This window comes from Thamnophis elegans, chromosome 5, assembly GCF_009769535.1.
Source record: "Thamnophis elegans isolate rThaEle1 chromosome 5, rThaEle1.pri, whole genome shotgun sequence".
Classification (NCBI taxonomy): domain Eukaryota; kingdom Metazoa; phylum Chordata; class Lepidosauria; order Squamata; family Colubridae; genus Thamnophis; species Thamnophis elegans.
Window position 1 is genome coordinate 33,812,506 of NC_045545.1, and position 22,194 is coordinate 33,834,699.

Sequence of the window (22,194 nt, forward strand, 5' to 3'; positions counted from 1 at the left end):
CTGGCTTATTGATGCAGAACCAGCGGTTTTCACTTCTGTCTCAAGGACATCCACACTTGAACATGAATTTTATTCAGCAGAAGAAATGAAGTTTAATTAAGGGGATGGGAAGAAATCAGGTTGGAATAAAATGTTATTGCAACATGTTTAGATAAAAAGATTATTTAAAACTTTTTAAGTGTATAATTTGTACATAGATATAAAATATAGTTTTTACTAGTATCACAAGAATTAGTGATACAAATGTCATCTATTTTATTACCCTATTTTTAAGGGAACTGTGTTTTATTTTATCTTGATAAACTGTAAAGAGAGTTTTTAAAATTAAGTTGTTTATTTTCTATTAGCTTTATTCATACTTTGGTTCAGACTTTATATCTATTCTAAAAAGTAATTAGAAGGAATTAATGTGTTAAAGCCTGTCATTTCTTTACTGAACAATGTAGTGCCAAAAAAAACTTTTTAAAAAAGAAAAATAAAATTGGAAAATCCTAAATCATAGCCATATTTTCTTTCATGTTAGGGATTGAATGCTAAATGGCAGTACTTTTTAAGAAGCAATATGAAAAAGGTTGGGCACTATCAACTTTAGCATTTTGGATATGGAAATGTTTGGGATTTGGTGGTCTACCTAAGGCTATTTGCTGCAGAAGCAGTAAAAAGAAGCTTCACATATTCCTTTAAAGTGTTGCCATTTAGCTCACTGAACTTTCTTTGTGACAGTATACACATTCAGACTTATCCTTCCTTCGTGTAACTTCTGGTACATAGTTCTACATGCCTGATGTGTCCGTTAAGGGAAGCAAGTGAAGAACAAAACAGGGCCGTTTTCATTAAGTGAAAGTGTTTCTGGAATGGTAATACCACCTTGAGTCTAGGATTGATACATAAAAAGTGCTTTCTGACTTGTGGAAGTATATCTAAATTTACCAATCTGAAAATCTTGGTGCTCCAGTTAATTAAGTATACATGGTGTCTAAAGCAAACTCGAGGCATTGAATTTATGTTTAAATCCTCCTAATAACTTAGTGAAAAATATAACACTAAATTTGCCCGTATTTTTAAGTCTGCAATCTTACTCCCATTCATTGCAAAATAATCCCAACTGAATGGTATTCCCATCTTAATAAATATGTGTAGCTGTGCCGTAAATATTACTATTCTAGGACTAGACATATTAAACACAATTCAAATTGGATTGAATCAGATTTGCAATTCAGATTAGAAATAAATCCAAAATCAACTTGGAAAAAATTGTACATACACAAAAGTTGAAACTTTCACACATTTGTAATTTGGTTTCAGTAACTCAATTCGATTGCTTTTGAACTGAATCAGATATTTGCACTCTCCTGTTTATTATGTATTAATAATAAATTTGTTCAGAACAATTAGCTTTTACAAGTATTTGTAATTTAAATCAGTTCTGAATAAGTCCAAGAAAAAAGATTTTTTAAAAAGAGACATACTTCTGTACCAACTTTTTTTTAATAAAGAAATTACAAGACAAACTTTTTCCTGCTTCACATTTACAATAGTTGTTGTTAAAAACAGAGATGATCAGAAAATATATTGAAAGGATGTCCATTTTTAGGGCAACAAATAAAAATGCAGCCTGGTTCAGTCATCTAAATGTACAAGGATTCAAAATGGGGAAAGATGGAGACCAGGGGTGTTCAAACTTGGCAACTTGGACATATTGGATGGGGAATTCTGGTGATTGAAGTCCATGAGTCTTAAAATTTGTCAAAGTTATACCTCTGGGGTAGATTACCCTCAGTGACTACATAACACAATCTTAATGTTGACTATAAAATTTGAGGGGAAGAGCTATAAATCTTGAGTGCGAGAAGAATTGTCTTTATTATGAGCCATAAATATAGATGAGTGTTTTTTTAAAATCTGTAATTAAACCAAATCAGTTCAGAAATATAAGGAAACTAAGGCTGGTGCACACAGAGCTATAGGGATAAATCCACTATGCATATCTTGTCCCCTCTTTGAACTTTAGCAGAGCTTACATTACCCAAGAAACAATGCAAAAAACATTGAGCTACCACAGGAGCATCTATATCAAATGAACTCCTCTACAAAAAAAAAAGTTTCCAATTCATGAAACAGGTTAAAGTTATTCATTTCCTCGACGGCTTTTCTTATGGCTCTTTTTAGATCTGAAAGAAGAATAAAAACTTTTCAGTATTTAGTTAATTTCAGTTCAGTGAAAATCACACAAGAAGTTAAAATTCAAGTTTGCACAATAAGATCGTATCTAATCATTGGTCCAAATACATCTGTTTACCTGCATGAACATATAGCTCAATTATAAAGACTGTTATTCTTCTGGGACAAATCTAATACAAAACTTCTAGGAACTCCTGTGTTACCATTTTGAAATAGCAAAATATGAAATACATACCTTTCTGGAGACTTGGAATGACTACGATGTCTGTGGCTACGATGGTGACCTGTTGACATAAGATACAAAATTTTGACTTCGATTCTATTCATACAGGTAGTCTTTGACTTATAACAGTTCATTTAGTGACCATTTAAAATTACAGCAGCACAGAAAAAGTGACATGACTGTTTTTCACACTTAGGACTGTTGCAGCATTTCTATGTTCATGTGATTAAAACTCAAATACTTGGCTACTGACTCATGACGGTGTCTCAGGGTCTTGTGATCACCCTTTGCACAAGCAAAGTCAATGGAGAAGCCAAATTCACTTAACAACCGCGTTATTAATTTAACTGCAGTGACTTGCTTAACAACTGTGGCAAGAAAGGTAGTAAATTGGAACAAAACTCATTTAACCAATGTTTTCACTTAGCAAGTGAAAGTTGAGCTCAATTGTGGTCCTGTACTTAACATAGTCCTTTTGATGCTCCATACCATAATAATACAGCATGGTGAAGAGGAGATTAAGCTTTTAATTATTGATAGTCACATAAAAACATTTATGTGTTGCTATCCTATTTCTCTGAGAATGCCTTTCTTTGGAAAAGATTAGTAAGTGGCCCAAATATTTAAGAGTTACATTTACTTGGTCATCCATTTAATTTAGTGGCATTTATTTCTAAGAATCACCATAGTCTGATAAGAGTAAGCACTGTAATTTGTCCTAATGCTTTGCATGCCTTCTTCTATAGGAAATGGTTTACACAGGACGGATATAGCCGACCACAAATTGTTCTTGACACTTGTAGAATTTGCTTGTTTTGTACTTGCTTGAAAACAGCTAAACTAGGGCGTACACGTGAAACTTAGGAAACACGCAGTTATTAATTCTCTTATTGGTCCAGATGCATAATTTGTAACCAATGACATTTGCAATGTTTGAAAACCTCATTTGCGTATGAAAGTTTATATATTCAGCCTTGCTACATAATAAAGGGGTCATGTCATTCACCCAGAGAGATCTCGTGTCCTCAAGTTCTTTCTAGGATTAGCTTCATGGGTGACCCCCCTTGATTGTTGTGCCCAGGTGCCGCCCTGGAGAAGCCGTTTCCTCCAGGGACGGACTGAGGCACTAACAAGTGGTGACCCCGACGTGATTTTTTCCGCCGGACCGACGCAGCCTCGCCGCTGCGTGCCTGAGACCCCATCGCTTACCCACGCACTCGTCGTCGTTCGTGGAAACGACTGATCTTTCGTAAGTATGGGGGCGGATCTGTCCAAGGAGCAGGGAACTCAGAACTTGGCCAGATTCTCAGAGCTTCTAAAAGTCAATTAACAAAGAAATTTGTCTTTCCTACCAAATCTGAATTACGCCAACTGTTAATACACATTTGGCAAAACTGCCCCTCCTATCCTCACCATGGCTCCCTTAAACCTGGACCATGGGTGAAAATAGGCACCTATCTCCATCAGGAACCTCGTGCTCCTACTCCGATGCTCCTGACTTGGAAAGTCACACTTGCTGCTCTTAGACTCCATTATTCTGACCCTTCTCCTGATTTTCCCATAGAACCCCCTGATCTTACTCCCCCACCTCCTTATTTAGATCGCCCTTCAAATTTTGTCCCGTCTGTCTCCTCTCCCTCTGTTTCCCCCCTCCCTCTCCTTCTGTTTCTGACATTTCGCTCACATCACCTCCCCCTCCTTCTTCTGGTCCTGCCGGCGTTTATTTTGCTTCCTCTCTCTCTCTCCCTACTATGGCTGGCAGTGCTGTGGCCCGTGGTTTGGCTTCTGCCCGAGCCGATCCTTCTCTTACCCCAGATGATCTGGAACTTCTTTCTGCTTTTCCCGTTGACATAACGGGCGCTGCTCCGTCTATGAAGCCCTCCCTTTTAGAGTGCTGAAAAATCTCAGACACTTGTCCACTATTTCTCAGATACCTACCCTTTTTGCAGCCCTAATTACAAAAGCCCTTCCACTCCAGTGGAAGCCTCCTTCAACAGCTTTTTTCTATCAAAGACGCTATAACTGTCTTTGCCGATGGGAGCATGTGCCTGGCAGGAGGATGGTACATGGCACACCCAGCTCACAGAGCCACAAAAATCTGCTCAAAGAGATGAATTGGCCACTTCCATCTTGGCCTTTCAGTTATTTGACAAACAACCGTTTAACTTAATTCTTGCTAGTCTTTATGTGACTCAGATTATAACTTCTTTGTGTGAGTCTTATCTCTCTTCTTCTGTTGATTCACAACTTTTGTCTCTGTTTCTCACTTTACAAGGTCTTGTCTCCTCTCGCTGTTATTTTTTCCATGTCTCCCATATCTGAAGTCAGCCCTTCTCTGGGCCTCTCCAGGAGGGCAATGATGTTGCTGACGCTGCGGCATCAGCCCCCCCCCACCCCATGTCAATGTTTGTTCTGCTATCACACCTTGGGATAGCCACTCTTATTTTCACCAGAATAAAAAAGCGCTCATAAAACCATTTGGCATTACTGCAAATGAGGCATCAGCAATTATTCAACTATGCCCCACCTGTAGCCAGCAGGCAAACCCTCTCCCTATGGGAGTTAATCCCTGAGGGACAGAGTGTTGCCAAATTTGGCAAATGCATGTTATACATGTTCAGGCTACATTATGGCATCCCCCCAAAGGGGTGAAGCCACCAAACATGTTATTAATCATTCGATTCGGACCTTTGCATCGCTGGGACGCCCAAAAGAGAAATTTGGCATTCCTTATAACAGCCAGGGTCAGGCGTTGGCTGAGCGCGCCAACCAGACATTAAAACATGCCCTGGACAGATATATTGGCAATAGGGAAAATGCCCCCTGGCCTCCCAGCAGTGCAACACACCGGCAGCCCACCATCCTCGGCAGCGACTCGTCATTTTGCAGCTCCACCTACTGCAGACACCTCCCGTCCACCTGTCTACTATCGCTGCTTGCCTGACTTGACGTGGTGAGGACCTGCTGACCTGCTGACCTGGGAAAGGAACTACACTGCAATCCAATTAAAAGACAAAGTTCTTTGGATCCCAGGACCGCACGTAAGACCATATTTGCCAAAACCACCTATACAACCACCTACACAAACACAGAAGCAGCCTGACCATGACCAACCAACAGGAACCACAGCTTGAGGCTGTCTCTGTCTCTGACCTGGAACACAGAGCAGAGCACCCTCCACTCCCCCGACCGGCTGCCCCGTCTTTCACCGCAGATCCCCCTACTATGTGTTTGGTTGAATGCTACCTGTTGTCATTATTTGAACCAGTCCGGACAAATTGAAACCAGTGTGGATATCGTTCAAACAGTTGGACAAACATACAAAGCCTTGGACTCCTGGTGGGATTGGATGACCTCTTGGTTACCTAATTTTAGCTGGTTGGGAAATACTGCCAAGACCGTTATAACCCTTGTTGCTTTGCTGATACTGTTGTGTTGCTGTATTCAATGTGTACCCTCTTTATTCACTATGTGTAAGAATATACTCTAGCTTGGTTCCACAGAAGAATATTCACATTGTCAACCACATGGAGTTACATGAACAGTCAACCCCTTCATGGGGAAAGATCCCTTCCGCATGCCCAGCAATGAAGAGGGAGACGCTGCCTTTTAACAAAAACAGTGTTGGAATTCATTCCGTGTGTGTGTGTGCAGGGCAGTTTCTGCTGTCTGAAACACACATACACAGGGATGCAAAAACATCGCACCAGAAGCATCCTTCCGGCCTAAACGGCCAGGACTCATTATGCAGCCTCATGTAACATGAATTATATGAGCCAGCAACTCCCACACATGCCCTCTCTCTCCCCTATGCTGTGCTGTAACTGTCCATTCCCCCTTTGCCATGATGTGATTTTTTATTGGTTTATGTGTAGAATGCTGTGATTAGCCCTGGTAGGTGAAGAGAAAGAGTCTTTTTGACAAAAAGATAATAAAAAGAAAAGGAGGAGATGTTGCTATCCTATTTCTCTGAGAATGCCTTTCTTTGGAAAAGATTAGTAAGTGGCCCAAATATTTAAGAGTTACATTTACTTGGTCATCCATTTAATTTAGTGGCATTTATTTCTAAGAATCACCATAGTCTGATAAGAGTAAGCACTGTAATTTGTCCTAATGCTTTGCATGCCGCCTTCTATAGGAAATGGTTTACACAGGACGGATATAGCTGACCACAAATTGTTCTTGACACCTGTAGAATTTGCTTGTTTTGTACTTGCTTGAAAACAGCTAAACTAGGGCGTACACGTGAAACTTAGGAAACACGCAGTTATTAATTCTGTTATTGGTCCAGATGCATAATTTGTAACCAATGACATTTGCAATGTTTGAAAACCTCATTTGCGTATGAAAGTTTATATATTCAGCCTTGCTACATAATAAAGGGGTCATGTCATTCACCCAGAGAGATCTCGTGTCCTCAAGTTCTTTCTAGGATTAGCTTCATGGGTGACCCCCCTTGATTGTTGTGCCCAGGTGCCGCCCTGGAGAAGCCGTTTCCTCCAGGGACGGACTGAGGCACTAACATTTATGTATTATCAAAAATACAAAAAAAAAAAGTTTTTAAAAGCCAAAGGAACCATCCACAATTGCCATTCTTAAAATGTAAGTACCTGGAGATTTAGATCTTGATCTGTGGCGTCTTTCTCTAGATCTACTTCGGTGCCTCCTTGGGCTCTTACTGCGATGTCTCTCCCGCCGTGGTGAGGGACTGTTAAGAAGTAATCTGTTAATGATAAACTTACAATGTTTTTTAAAAGATCAATTCAAATATCTTGCATGTTACCTTCTCCTCTTTGGAGATCGGCTTCGCCTAAACAGGAAGAAGTGGGGATAAACAGTTATTTACTACAATACTTTTAGCACATTATGCTGGTTAGCAATAGTTGAAAGATCCCAAAATGCTACCTTCTAGGAGATCTACTTCGACTTCTTCTGTAGCGCAGTGTTGGAGATCTACGAGGTTTGTCTAAATCCCTATATCCTCTTCTTCTGTGATCAGGGGAAGGGGCTCTGTCCAGCTGAAAACATGTAAACAAAACCTATAGTAATGTGACATTTCAAAAGCTATCAAACATTTGTTCAAATTGTATGCGCACACAGGCTCAGTGGATCTAATGTTATTTATTTTATTAAACATGTTGCTAAAGGTGATTCTAGGTGATTTACAATCAAAAATGGCAATATAAAACATTAAAAGAATAAATAGTAACATTAAATTTGAATTAAAATTGACAAAGATCGAGAGGAAGGGGGAGCAAGATGCACACAAAGAGGAGGTGGGGTCTTAATCCCATTTCCAGAATGACACCTGGCCCCAGGCCGGTTGGTAGAATCATGTTTTTAGGCCCTTTCAAAAGGCCCAATGGATAGGTATGAATCTCATCTTGGAGGGGGGCGCGTTAAATACATTTCCAATAACCCATGTATGAAAAGAGAAGGAAGACAGGCAGAAATACTGGGAATAATCCAATGACATATTTCCATAAGAAGAACTGGCTTTAGTGCTTTGAATAGGAAATGAGCCATTTCTTCAACCTAAATATCTGATGAGGATGCAACAGGAAGAAAAATGACATCCTCCTGTAACCTCATACTCTAGTTCTTAAGCTAGGTAGCTAATAAGCACCTATCACAATATTCCCTCAAAAAATAAGGATGTGACATTTTTGTATTATAAAATCAGCATATGCCATATAAGAGGACTTTCATGCCAAAATAAAAACTTGACAGATTCAAACCTTTTCATCATCCTCTTCCTCATCTTCACTAGACTCCACATCATCCATATCCTCTTCCAAAGCACTGATCCGTGTTTCCAGTTGTTCTGCTTCTTCTAGAACATATCTTTTCTACAAAGAATGAACAAGTTTCTAAATTCAGACAATATTTCAAAAGTGAAAGATTCAATCATGCACTTTATATATTAACTGTACATAATCTTTTCACTACTGGAAGTTTGATTTATAATTTCTTTATAATATAATTGATTATATACCTGTAGTCTGGGTAAAATGATATCACAGACACGCTCATCATGAAGCAATTGATCAATAAACTCATCGACATGCATGAGCTCAAACTCTGGTGGGGGGAAAAGATTGTATTTAAAAAGAGTAACATTCTTCATAAACTAAGATAAAATTGCAGAAAAGAAAAGGTATGTTTTATAATTTTTTCTACATAGAAAGCAAGATGTACAGCATGTTTGCTTGTGTTTGGCAGTTTTGAGTTATTGGATGATACACATTTCTTGCCTCTTCCTGTCTAGTAAGATTAATACTATCCAAAGTGGTCCAGAGGAAAACATTTAATATGAAACAATAACAGCACCATTTAAGACAACCAGATGAATATATAATTTAGTCTGTATGTGCTACTTACACATTCATCTGTTAGGTAATGAGCTTTATAAATGATTAAATAAAGTTATACCACTTACCCCCATTTCTATTTTGGCTTTTTATTTTTCGATAATCATTGTATAAAGGTTCAAGGTATTTGTAGCAGTCTATGGCAGTCCCAGTCAGTCTCATATATAATGCACCTAGTAATCTCACATATCTAAAAGTTGGCAAAAGCAGAACATTAATTTAGAGTTTCTTTTTCCTATACAATTAGCTGAGGACACAAATATCCTACAATAGAATTTAAATTCACTACTGAGTTATTTCATTAAAGATGTTAATTCAAAAATGTCTATGTTGTACCAAATCGCTTGATTTATGCTTGTAGGTAGTCCATGGCCTCTTCCTGCATTATTTCTTCCTTTCCACTTCTCTCTCTATTTCTCTCTCTGTGTAAAAATACTGTACAAGTATTTTAAGCTTACAGAAATACAATACTTTGCTTTTGTGGAAAATGACTGATTTTCAATTTCAGTGATAATTTTGAGAACTATTACAAAATGTACAACAGAGCTGAAGATTGAGAGTTGTGATTGCAAAAATGTACACCCTATTAATAATGTAACCAAGCATAAAAATATATATGTAGAAATAACAAGAGTCCTTAATGTGAATCAGTAGCCCTTGTTATTTATGGGGGTTCTGTTCTAGCCTTTAGCTGTGTGTAATGAAACCTTGAATTTATGAAATTTGTGGGTGGGGAAGGGTTAGATTTTGGAGCTTGAAAAATTAATCTGTGAAGTTTGGGGCCAAGTGAGCTGATGGAAAAGGAGAACTGCAAAACTGGAAAGCTACAGGAGGGGAAGATTTAAGGACATGCTATCTGATGGGATTAGCAATAGTCGCTAAACAAATGGTTGGGCAATGGCCTAATATGTACATTCACACTTGCAAAAAGTGATGGGTGGATAAGAAGTCGGAAATAAATATGACTGATACTCAAAACTTTATACCATGGAGAATAAATCTGATTTATATTTACCAAACAAAGCTAAGAGAAACCATGAACAAGACTAACCACGTGTACTAATAAGTCTAATTGTTTCAAATCACACTTCCATATTATTATTTTTTCTTACTTGAAGTCTTCATTCTTTATAAATTCAACAATGATGTCTTTTTCAGGCTGAATCTGCAGCATCTTCAGAGTCAAGCACAAGAATGGTGTAGGCTTTATGTTCCCACCATAAACTCCACCAGTGTATCTCAGTTCCATAGCTTTATCTACAACCAATTCAGCTGCAAAAAAAAAAATCATGACAATTCCATCAGATTTTAATATTAAAATTGTGTGTCTGGTTGTTTCATTTTAATGAGATAGTGACAGTAACCATCTAGGTAATAATTATCAGAAGACAAGAATTATTGAACATATTACAGGTAGAATTAGTAAAAGCTTGAATAATGTGATATTCAATTTAGGATGAATTGTATATTAATACCAGGCTGCTTTAAATGCAGCCCAAAATTCAGTTAATGCAAGGCTAGTATGTGTGCAATTGAGGCTAGTGCATGGCCAGTTGTGGCTGGGGTTTAAAAATTTTAATGGCTTATTTCCATTGAGTTGGAACGAATTACCATATTTTCCAGAGCAAAATCACTTTAAATAATGCAAATTCAAATACTGCAACCAGTTCATGGGATTTATTAACTGCACTATTCAAGACCTGTATATAATCATACTGCAGCTTCCATGTAATTTTTTAAAAATCAGATGTTATTTTTCATTTGTAACCTTCCTGGGCCTTACAAAAAAAGATGTAAGGAGGAGGAAAAATAGGTGTACAGCTTCTTATAAGCCGAAAAGGACATTCCCCTATAAAACAGACCTTCCAGTTACAATTAATCGTAACTGTTTGTTACATCCCACTGTTTGTTGGGATGCTCCATTAATATAGTAACTTTTTTTCCTTCAAAAGATGAAGAAAGATAAAACAGGATCAGCTATCCTTGACTTAGTATTAGAGAACAGGAAACATCTCAGAGAAATAAAAGTCATAGGACCACGGGAGTAAAATGACTACGTAATATGATGTTCTTATTGTCAAAGGATCAGAAACGGAATATATTGCATATGTATCTTAGACTTCACCCAAAAGTAATTTTACTAAACTTTGTAAAAATTACAAATGGTATTAATGGTAAGAAAAACTAATAAGAAAATAAGCTGAATATGGGTAGTACTTCCTAAAAAATGATATTAAAAATACAATTGCAAACAATTAAAAATATAGGAAACACAATGACTCAAAATCAAAATGAGTTGAAGTTGTTAAGAATGAAGGAAAAACCTATTTTTCAGATTTTTTTCAAAATCAGAAAATACACTAGCTAGTCAATAATTATTCAAATTCAGTTTCAGATAGCTCAGAAGTTATGTGTTCCATTAGGGAAATTTAAGATTAACACATGGATAAGGCCTTTGAGTTAAATTCTTCAGGACCCCAAGATGAATTACATCTTGGGGTCCTGAAGAAAGATACTAAGACAGGCTTATCAGAGTCTCCTTATATGAGAGATGGGTGGCATAAAAATAAACAAACACCATTTTGAGCATTCAAGATTTTCTCCCTGAAATGGTCATGCAGTCTTGTGCATCACTAGAGATGGATTTCCTTGCAACCAATGTGCTCAGAGTGAAATCAGATACCCTGTTAAAATAAGTTTTAATTTGGATTCCTGCACTAAGCAGGGAAGTTGGACTCAAGAAATCTATATAGCTCCTTCCAGCTCTATCTGTTCATTTCCCAAGCATCACTTAGTGACCTTAGATCTGAATGTAGTTTAAATTCCTAGTCATTTGATGTTAGCACGTTAAAATAAGATTACACAATCCTTAAAAGAGGAGACCTCTGCCCTCGATTAAAACAGGGGCAGAGTATTACCGAGGTGCCCTTTCGTTTCACCAACCGTTCCGTTTGGTTTCCAACTCCCAAAATCTCCTCTCGCCACTCATCTCCCGAAAGCCCAACGGTTCCCGCGTCCGCTGATTCCCGACCCGCTCCCGTTGCTTCGGATCCAACTGCCCACATCGCTAAACCGCACCTGTGAGACCGAAGCATTCTTCCTTCCAGTACTTGGACTCGTAGATGCGAGTACGAATGATCTTCTCCACCAGATACTGTGGGTTAGTGCCGTGGATGCTGTGCGCGTCTTTCACCGTCCGGTTTGCCATGCCCCTGTGCGTTAGTTACAAAGCCCTACAAAATGAGACCGTTTCCAGAAGGGAGAGAAAAGGAAAGGGGGAGTGAGGCCTACAGAAGTCTACCGCTTGCCCTATCCCTCCATTTTTCACTTCCGCTCCGGGTTCACTTCCAGACAGAGGAAAGGGCAGGAGGTCGACACTTCCGCCAGCCTCTCTCTCCCCCACTCCCCCTGCGGAAATTAGAATTGAGGTGTTTTTTTTTTCCCTTCCCGACTGACAGAAACAAACATGGCGTCTCTAGGGTCGCGCGAATTTCACTTCCGGGGCGGAGCGACAGGACTTTGGCGCGAAGTTTCATCTCGCAGGAGGAAGAGGGAAGCCCCGCCGCGCCGAGTCTCAGATTGACGGATTCTTGTTTTTTTTTCCTGCCGAGTTTCGTCGGGCTTGAAAGAATGAATTGCAGCCCCTCGTGGAGGAAATCTTATCCGCGTAAAGGTTTTTTTTGTTGTTGTTGTTGAAAGACAGGATTACTAGATTTCTAAGGACAGCGGGGTCGTGTTGAAGCTTGAATGGCAGATTCATCTTCACCCCAGGGGTCTCTTAAATACTTCTCTATTATGTTTAGGAAAGTGGGGGCTGTAAGAGAATAATACAGAAGCTGAGGATTGCTCTAACAACGGGATGTTCCAGTACTTTTCCTCTTTTGCTCAGATGGTGTGTTTATTATACGATCTGATCTTTCGTGTGTTTTTTTTAACAGATACCCTAAACACAAGAAGTCGGGGAAAACGCATCTATTCGTGGATTGGCAAGGCTATATCTACAGACAAAACATTGCAGATCTCTCATTATAGGTGTGTTTTAGTGACTTGTTAGAGAGCAAAATGTTAACCGTGGTTCTGGGGAAATGCATAATAATACAATAGTGCTGATAATTGAGCAATACATGTAGTACTCGTCTTACGTTCATTTAGTGACCGTTCAAAGTTACGACAACACTGAAAAAAGTGACATGATCATTTTTCACACAACCGTTGCAGCATCCCTATGGTCACATGATCAAAATTAGGGTGTTTGGCAAGTGGTTCATATTTATGACAGTTGCAGTTTCCTGAGGACATGTGATCAGCTTTTGTGACCATCTGACAAGTCAATGGGAAGCCAGATTCATTGTGTTATTAACGGTTCAATGATTCACTTAACAATTCTGGCAAGAAATGTAGTAAAATGAGGGGGGGAAATTGCTTAACAATTGTCTCGGTAACAAAAATTTGTGGCTCAATCATGGTCACAACTCGAGGACCACCTATAGTAGATATAAAAACTACATGGTGCATTATGGAAGAAGAATGAAAACAAAAACAAGCCCAGTCAGTGTCTAAAATTTTGACAAAGGTGTGGTAATGAATAGAAAGAAAATGCGGAATGGTATCCAATGCCTCTAAAGAAATTATTTATCATTTTTAGGGGAATATCTATTAATAAAAAAGATATCAGTGACATCTGTATTTTCCCTGGAGAGTTTATTTTTATAGAAGAAGAAAAATATGATGATTTTTTTGTGGCAAGACTCTTACAACTATATGAAGATGGTAAGTTTTTCTGTCTCTTCCCTATATAGCAGTTTTACAATACTAAGATAATTTTTTGTTGAATATTTGTAAAAGAGATAGTTAAACGTAATATATGATACTAAGAAGCTAAAGCATTTTTGAAAAATGGCAGAAATTCTTGTCCCAATTGTGGCTGTAAATTGAGGACTACCTGTATCAGTCTACAACTATTGGCTTGAATTAAATATACCGTTTTGGCAGTAGTTGATAGCAAAAGGTTGACACTCTTACTTAAGCTGACATTTAATGAAGCCAAAGAAATGTATGTTTCAAAAATATTGAAGGGATCTTGGTAAGTAATATTTTTTTCTACCCTAGGTGCTCAGAAAAAGCATGCAATTATTGAGTGGTTTTCTCGTTTTGAAGAAATACCATTTGGACTCCGAAATAGTTTGGGACAAAAAAATTCACAGGAGATATTCTTGAATGAGAAGACTAACTGGGATACTGATATATTTGTTTCATCTATTATTGGTAAAATTATGGTGAGTAGTAGTGTATTCAAATGTGTCAAGGCAAGAAAAGGAAAATGTCTTCAGAACTTCTTTGATGTAGTTTGCAGTAATTGTAATCCTGAGATAGCTCATTCCTGGCAGCACCAGGGCTGACATTTTCTCTTGGATATGTAAGACTAAATATGAAAGCACTTTAAAAACAATATAAAGTAGTTTTTTATTATATTTTATTACACATTATATTCTGTGATAAATAGCCTATCATAAGGTTAGTCATGGTAGTACTACTTCATCCGTTTTGACACTTCACTTATTTATACATTAATTAATTAATGCAGTATTATTGCAGGCTAATTCTGCTTACAACCAGGAGTTTGATTTTGACTGGCTCGAGGTTCACTCAATCTTTCATCCTTCCGAGATTGGTAAAATGAGGACTCAGATTGTTGGGGGAATTATGCTAACTCTGTAAACCACTTAGAGAGGGCTGTAAAGTACTATGAAGCAGTATATAAGTCTAAGTGCTATTGCTGTTTCCGTTGATGGACAATTTGAGCACTGTATTGACAACATTGCTACATAAATATGCTTCAATAGCATCAGCCAATCTGATTTATTTTATTTAAAAGATGTGCATGGCCACGCATCTTGGAGCACACCTGGGCAGCTCATGACAATAATAAAATTAAGAACCATAAAAAAGAAAATCTTAAAAAAATATATGGTGCCCCAGTTATCTCCTAAGATGCCCCAACAAACTATCCTTACGTTCCATTCAATCTGTTCCAGTTCATGAGTAAGGTCTTAATAGCCTTCTGGAAAGCTAAAAAGGTGGAGTCTGCTAGATCGCCTCACAAGATAGAGACACCTATGAAAAGGATACATTTCCTAAATCCCATTAAATGGCAATATTTCAGGGAAGGAACCTGGAGCATGCCTATCCTGTTAGGCAGAAACTCTCGGGAAGAGACAAATAACCTGATCCTATGCTGGGTAGGAATTTAAAGTTTAACAGCACTTTGAATGGCACCCAGAAGAAAACTGAGAACCAGTGCAGCTTTTGCAGCACGAATGTACGTTGGGTGAATCTAGGGGTGCCTATTGCAGCTTCTGCATTCTAGATCAGTTGTGGCTTCTGGGTGGTCTTCAAGGGCATGTATAGGTCATTGCATTTCCTAAACAATGTTTTATATTGTTGATTATTAGTGTAGAATTGATTACTTAGCTTAGCTTACCCTGTCTAATAAAATTATGGTCCTGGTAATCCACAATCACCATGTTACCATTGTAGTAACAAAACCTCTGAGAAACACTATTAGATTAATTGGGTAGGGGCTTTTGGTAATTTGAATTATTAATGTTTACATAGGTTGTATGTTACAAATACTATCTTAAGCATCATATATTTTTGATTCTAATACCAATCAGTATACTTCTATCCACATACAATTTAGAGATAATGAAAAGTATTATTCATAAGCTAATATTATATATGGTTCACTAGTACCGTAACTTATGAATAGTAACAGCCCTAGATATATATGATGACTTCAATAGATAGAAGTAGTTGGCATTAAGGTGGCTTGCATCTGGTTACTATTTAGATTAGGCACCATCAGTTATTCCAGTATTTTTAGCTAAGCCAGGCATTTATTTAAAACAATCACAAAGCAGCAAACCATTCCCATTCTGCGAAGGAAACTACACACATGCAGCCATTAGTAATTGAACTCAACTGTATCTTTGCAAGTCAGAAACTTAATTCTAAAAATATGAGTTATAGTTCGTTGTTTTGTTAACTATTCTTCTCAAAGGACAAGCCAATTTTCATTACATTTTGACGAAATACATTCCTTAATAGACATTTTGTTATGCTTAGAACTAATTGACATTTAAACTCTTTGAATTATACTAATTATACGTATTTGAATTTGATACATTGATCACATTATTTCACTGTTCTTTGGACTTAAATCTGCTGTGTAAATGAACACCTTTGTGCGGTTTTGCGGTTTTTAGGTTATTCCCTTGTCACCATGTGAACCATTGCCTATTGAAGTAAAAGATAAGCAAGTTATGTTTGTAAGGAAATCGTGGGATGGAAAAAAGTTAAAGCCATTGAGACCCAATTTACTGGCAGAATTGAAAAATTCTGTTAAACTAAAGAATGATATACATTTTGCAACTGAGTGCACTCGGACTCCCTCTCGCTCACTGGAAGAAGCAACTGAAAATGTCACTTGGAGTAATAAAAGCAGTGCAGAAGTAAAATTGAGACATTCAGCTGCTAAGTCTTCCTTGTTTAAGCAGAGATATTCCCCCAAACTGGTCAATGGAGACATCGCTGGAGCAAAGAAAAGATTACAGCTAAACAGTACGTTTACAAATAATTGGGTATTGCTCTCTTTACTCTTAGAAGATATAGCTCTGTAAACTGCCACATGGTTTATGTACTGAATAGCACATTAATTTTAGGGTATATAGCTAGTCCTTGATTTATGACCACAATTAAGCCCAAAATTTCCATTGCTAAGCAAAACAATTGTTAAATGAGTTGCCCCATTTTGCAACCTTTCTTGCCACAGTTGTTAAGTGAATCACTGCAGTTGTTAAATTAGTAGCATAGTTGTTATGTGAATCTTTCTTCCCCATTGACTTTGCATGTCAGAAGGTCTCAAAAAGTGACCTTGGGACACTAACCGTCATAAATACGAGCCCAGTTGCCAAGCATTGGGAGTTTGATCACATGACTATGGGAATGCTGCAATGGTCATAAGTGAAAAATGATCATAAGTCATTTTTTTTCAGTGCCATTGTAACGTTGAACAATCACTAAAATGGTTGTAAGTCAAGGACTTCAGATTATTTTCAGATGAAAGGCACAATTAACAATGGATAGCTTCTAATCTGGCACTCGTACAACTGAGGGGTTTCTTGAGCTGGGTTTGTTCATTTCTGCTGCTGTATTTGATTCATAAATACCTGTAACAAAGAAAATTCTGCCCCTATTAGTATAGCCCACATGATTACTCACATACAGTAATTGTGCAGGTTTATAGATACATCATGATCAGAACTTTTTATCATTTCCTTGAAAATTGGGGAAACCTGTGTAAAAAATGGGGGAACAAAAGATATTGTCCTTCCACGTTATTACTTGGATGTAAACCTAAAGGACTCAATCACTCTAGCTCAAGATCTTGGAGACCAACTATATTTTTGACAATTCATGGAAAATCAGTAAGGTCTAAATTGGTTTCTTGGAAGAAACTTTAGAAATTAGGTTGCAGGCCAGAAGAAATTTGACCTCAGAGATACAGAGGGGCTTATGTATTCAGAAATTATCATTCTTTAATGACTTCTGTTAAATATATGTTCTGATTTTTCTCTTTTTAGCACCTACAAAATCTACAAATATGCTTGCAGTGCAACAAGATGTGCTTGAACTTCTAGACTGTGGTTTGACTGAAACTCCTCAACGATCACCCCTTAAAAGAAAAGTAACATTTACCGGCATTAAAGGTTCTCCTAAAAAAATATCTTGTGTTTCTGATGAGGAAGATTTGCTTTCAGATATAAAACCACTGGATGAGCATCCTGAAAGAACTACAACAAATTTACTAACTTTGTGCCAGAGGATTCAAGATTCCAGCCTGAAAATTAGCAGTTGTGCTGTGACACAAAGTGGCAAAGGGTAGGGACCAGCATTATGTCCTAAATTTGGAAGTATGGTCTTCGGAACAGCCTAATGTTCTTGTTTCTATATTAACATACTATTTTTCTTCAAGCAAGACACAGGTATCCTTTTCTGTGTGTTTAATATTAATTTTCATCTTCTCTGTAATAATTTGCTGACAGGCAGAAATTTTAGCTTTTTAATAGTGGGGTTTAACAGATTAATAACTACACTTGAATACAATTCCATGGGTTAAATTTTGTCTGCCTAGATTGTATCTGTTTCTCAGAATAGTGAAGTTGATGAAGGTGTGTATTTTTCATAAAATATATTACTCACATTTCTCTATAGTTTAGATGAAGAGTGTGAGTTGGAAACAAGGAATCCAGTGATGACTCCACGTTCACGCAGAAAATGTGCACAAGTGACTGCTGCTCGAATTGCAAAGCAACTTCGGTGAGACTGTTATCCATTCAACATTTTAATTTTTAGGCTGTTTAGGGTTAGTAACACTTGACAAATTATTGGTGGAAATAATTGCTTTATATATATGCATGTATACAAATATATTGTTGGATATATAAATTCTGCTGTCAGGCCTGCTTTTATATTCCTTTTAGAATTTTGGCCTGCCACACTTTCTCTTATTTCATTATGCTGTTTCTTTAAGAATAGTCAATGGGAGGGGGGATTAGAAGGAGTAGGATTTTGGAATGTATTGTTTTTCATTCTTTGCTAGAAGTCAAGGTCATCCTTTGTCTCCGCACTGTCACACCTGACCAGAAGAAGCTGGGCATGGACGCCAGCATGGAAGGAGAAGATTGGACCATGTGATGGACTGTGGGTGTGGGGACAAGATCATGAACTTTTAACTGTGTGGGATTCTGATGTAACTTCCAGAGTTGGGATCCCACAACTATGTGCCAACATGCCTGCTTTATTAAATTGGAACTTTAAGCATAGTTTTGCCTTCGATTCTGATTTGATTCTACATGGTATTTGGAATGCTGACATCATCCCAACTCTCTCTTCAAAATAAATCACCAGCACCCCTTCCTCGCAGGGGGGCTGGTGAGGTTTGCTGTTTTTCCAATGCTGAACCACACCGGTCAGCGTAAAACATCAGCCAACAATTAGGAGAAAGCCTTTTGAGATAAGAAGCTGAGATGAGACGTTCCTCTGCAAATCTGCAAAGGCAAAAGCAGTTTTGCTTTTTAAAATCATTGCCGCTGGCAAGCCCAGCCTGTGGGGGATGGAAAAAAGAGAAATGAATGCAGTTAGCTCCGATGGAGATCCCGGATCATTCCGGACAATTAAATGTGAGTGCATTCTACCCCTCCTTCCCCCCAGCCAAGGCTTGGGAAAAACCCTGAGTGGAGATTTTGACTCCTTCCAAATGAGCCAATGCCCTGCAACTGGGTTGAAGACAGAATCCCTAGCAAGATGGGATTTTCAACCCAGCCAGCAAGAAGGGATTTGGCAAACATCTTCCACTTACCAGCCACCACTAAATTGGATTTTCTTCCCAGAGTGTGGAAGGTTAAGATGCCAGTGGGCACTTCCAGGACCATCATCATGGGAAAGTGCCCCAAGCCAGCAGAGGGGCCCTTGGGCCAGAGATCCTCCAAGCCAGCAGAGAGGCCCTTGGCAAATAAAACCCCCTAACCAGCCATCATTGGGTGAACTGCAACCTGTGAATCAGGCACCCTCGGGATAGGTCTTAATCCCAGGTCATGGATGGAAGGGATTCCAATTGGTACCTGCCCTTCCTCAGCAGATGGCACCATGGCAGACAATTGGGCAGTGGCCAACCAAGGGATTGACCTCCCCACCGGTTCCAGTCTCCCCTGCAACGCCCCAAAAGGTTCTTGCCCAACCTTCCTACAGAGAAAGGTTCTCAACAACGGAAGAAGGGATTACCAAGGGGTTAGCTACAGAATGGATGGTGGAAAAATGTGATGAGGCGGTTCCTAAGTTTAGAGATGTAACTAGGTCCCTTGTGGGGCCCAACAAAATGCCACCTTTGCTGTCAACTTGGCCACAAAGCGTAAGAGTGCTTGGCTCCAGCCCCATTGCCACAAATTGCGCACCAACCGCCACGGCGGAAAAGGGAAGGCCCCAGATGCCACCACAAAAGAGTCATCTGGCCCAACAACCTTTAGAAGAGGATCCCCAACTTAAGGTGATGAAGAGTCCTACCAAGGGGCAGGCCTCAGAGGAGGAAAAAGGGAACCAACCTCTGGAAGAGGATCCCCAACTTAAGGTGACGAAGAGTCCTACCAAGGGGGAGGCCTCGGAGGAGGAAAAGGGTCAACAACCTCTAGAAGAGGATCCCCAACTTAAGGTGATGAAGAGTCCTACCAAGAGGGAGGCCTCGGAGGAGGAAAAGGGTCAACAACCTCTGGAAGAGGATCCCCAACTTAAGGTGATGAGAAGTCCTACCAAAGGGAAGGCCTCAGAGGAGGGAAAAAGCAAACATGCTCTGGAAGAGGATCCCCAACTTAAGGTGACAAAGAGTCCTTCCAAGGGGGAGGCCTCAGAGGAGGAAATTGCTGAAGATGACCCAATGGTGAATGCACCCATCCGCCCCTTTGCCTTCCAAGTCAACCTCCACGTGCCTAAGACGGAGTTGGAGGGGGAAGTTGAAGCAGTTGTGAGCACCAGTTGCTCTTGATGCTTAATCAGCACGTCGATTGTCAAGCAACTAGGCATAAGCACAAGACCTCTAGCCTGTCCCATTCGGGGTGAACAGGCAGATGGAACGCTAATGGGAGGGGCCCAACCCATGCTAGTAACTGAACTGGTGAAGTTACAAGTGGGCCGCCACTGCGAGCTTCTCAGACTCATTGTTGCTCCAGAGATGCCGGGGAAAATAATCTTGGAGCTTGCATGGCTTGACAAGTGGAAACCTATGATAAAGTGGGAAGACGGTGGTAGGAAATTGATGATTCTGGATGAGCTAATACCACCGATGGAGGAAAAGGGCCAGCCAGGGATGATTGAATCCAAGAGCCCAGAACCTGCAGCAGAGACAAAAACCCCAGCTGTCCAACAAGTACCCAAAAACTTATTGGGGGATGTTTTGTCGAGAAAACCGCAGCATGACAGTAATGGAAGCCAGGATAAGCTGATGACAGCTATGAAATTGGCGCTCCCAACAGACCAGTCTGGACTGCTATAACAAGTGGCCAGCCCTAACAGACCATGGGAAGAGGTCGCAATGGACTTCATCGTGCAACTCCCAGACAGCAGTGGAAACAGAGTAATCTGGACAGTTATGGACTTGGTTTCTAAGCAGGCACACTTCATTGCTTGCTCAGAGTTGCCGTCCGCAAAGAAATTAGTGAAAATGTTGGTGAAACACATTTATCGCCTGCATGGATGGCCCAAGAGGATCATTTCAGACCGCGGAGTCCAGTTCACAGCAAAGTTCTGGAGCCAGGTCCTGAGATCCATGGGGTCCACACAAGAACTGAGTTCAGAGGTTCATCCCAGCATGAACTGTGCAGCAGAGAGAGCCAATGCTTTGGTGGAACAATACATCCGGTGTTTTGTGGACTATCAGCAAGACAACTGGTCAGACTTGCTACCCTTCGCCGAAGTGGCGTAGAACAATGCAAGTCACAGCAGCACTGGATTTACTCCTTTCCAGATTACCAGTGGCATGGAATTTGCTCCCATGCCTGAGCTGCCTAAAGAACCTCCCTCCTCCATGTCCTTGAATGAATGGATGGACATACTAAAGAAAGGTTGGGAGAATATGAAGAAGGCTCTAGCAGATGCAGCAGAAGCCTACCAGAAGGAAGCTGAGAACCATCGCTCGCTCCAGTACCCCTTTCATGTGGGGGACAAAGTTTTTGTGTCTACCAAATACTTAAGATTAGGAATGCCTAGCAAGGAATTTGGTCCAAAATTTCTAGGTCCGTTCCTGATAGTGAAGATAGTTAGCCCATTTACAGTTCAGCTCAGTCTACCCAGAAGTCTAGGGAAATTTGGCCCGGAATTTCATTGTAGCTTGTTGAAACCAGTAAATGGGTCTAGCATAAGAGCGGATGCTCCCAAACTTTCTCTCCTCCTTTAGAGATAGAAGGGAAAACACCATCTATAGTGATAGGAGGGGAACCACAATCTGAGGTGGAAAAGATTGTAGACTCTAGGTTGAATAGGGGTCACTTGCAGTATTTAGTGCAATGGAAGGGCTACCCTTTGTCTGAAGCCACTTGGGTGAAAAGCTGGAACTTAAAAGTGGAAAAGTTATTAGAACAATTCCACGAGGTTTCCCAATAAGCCAAAGGGTCCCCTAGGGGTGGAAGTAGGTGGTTAAATTTTTATATGTTAACTTTTATGTTATTCTCTTTTCAGGAAACGTTTTTCTTCTGAGGAGAGGCCGCCTGTCAGGCCTGCATTTATATTTCTTTTAGAATTTTGGCCTGCCACACTTTCTCTTATTTCATTATGCTGTTTCTTTAAGTATAGTCAATGGGAGGGGGGATTAGA

The 22,194-nt window shown here is 39.4% G+C and overlaps 3 protein-coding genes across 4 annotated transcripts in view; 2 read left to right on the forward strand and 1 right to left on the reverse strand.

Annotated features, from left to right (window-relative positions):
• The window catches only part of TUT4 (terminal uridylyl transferase 4), a 50,041-nt gene extending 48,125 nt beyond the window's left edge, over positions 1-1,916 (forward strand). The window contains exon 31 of the mRNA XM_032218197.1: positions 1-1,916. Coding sequence (XP_032074088.1) covers positions 1-89 — 89 coding nt within the window. The 3' untranslated portion in view covers positions 90-1,916.
• PRPF38A (pre-mRNA processing factor 38A) lies at positions 1,470-12,128 on the reverse strand. The gene is made up of 10 exons (XM_032218200.1): positions 11,854-12,128; positions 9,888-10,047; positions 8,844-8,965; positions 8,400-8,485; positions 8,143-8,253; positions 7,310-7,422; positions 7,188-7,214; positions 7,015-7,112; positions 2,417-2,465; positions 1,470-2,171 (listed from the first exon to the last, which is right to left on the reverse strand). The coding sequence occupies exons 1-10, from the start codon at positions 11,981-11,983 to the stop codon at positions 2,129-2,131; spliced, it is 939 nt and encodes a 312-aa protein (XP_032074091.1). The 5' UTR covers positions 11,984-12,128; the 3' UTR covers positions 1,470-2,128.
• Positions 11,994-22,194, forward strand: part of ORC1 (origin recognition complex subunit 1) — a 23,827-nt gene continuing 13,626 nt past the window's right edge. Inside the window, exons 1-7 of one of the 2 annotated variants that reach the window (XM_032218198.1) lie at positions 11,994-12,448; positions 12,714-12,807; positions 13,421-13,545; positions 13,885-14,051; positions 16,041-16,395; positions 17,418-17,715; positions 18,049-18,153. In XM_032218198.1, the coding sequence (XP_032074089.1) occupies positions 12,016-12,448; positions 12,714-12,807; positions 13,421-13,545; positions 13,885-14,051; positions 16,041-16,395; positions 17,418-17,715; positions 18,049-18,153 (1,577 nt within the window). In that variant the 5' untranslated portion in view covers positions 11,994-12,015. The remainder of the gene's footprint in view (positions 12,449-12,713; positions 12,808-13,420; positions 13,546-13,884; positions 14,052-16,040; positions 16,396-17,417; positions 17,716-18,048; positions 18,154-22,194) is intronic. The other variant, XM_032218199.1, reaches the window with a different exon arrangement.

What these genes read in the sequence shown, in the direction of transcription:
- PRPF38A (XM_032218200.1), bottom strand. Translation starts at nt 11,983, where the DNA reads ATGGCAAACCGGACGGTGAAAGACGCGCACAGCATCCACGGCACTAAC. An exon ending in AAGCCAAAATAGAAATGGGG is followed by an intron (nt 8,486 to 8,843) that starts GTAAGTGGTATA and finishes TCCCCCCACCAG; the next exon opens with AGTTTGAGCTCATGCATGTC. An exon ending in AGGAAGAGGATGATGAAAAG is followed by an intron (nt 7,423 to 8,142) that starts GTTTGAATCTGT and finishes ACATGTTTTCAG; the next exon opens with CTGGACAGAGCCCCTTCCCC.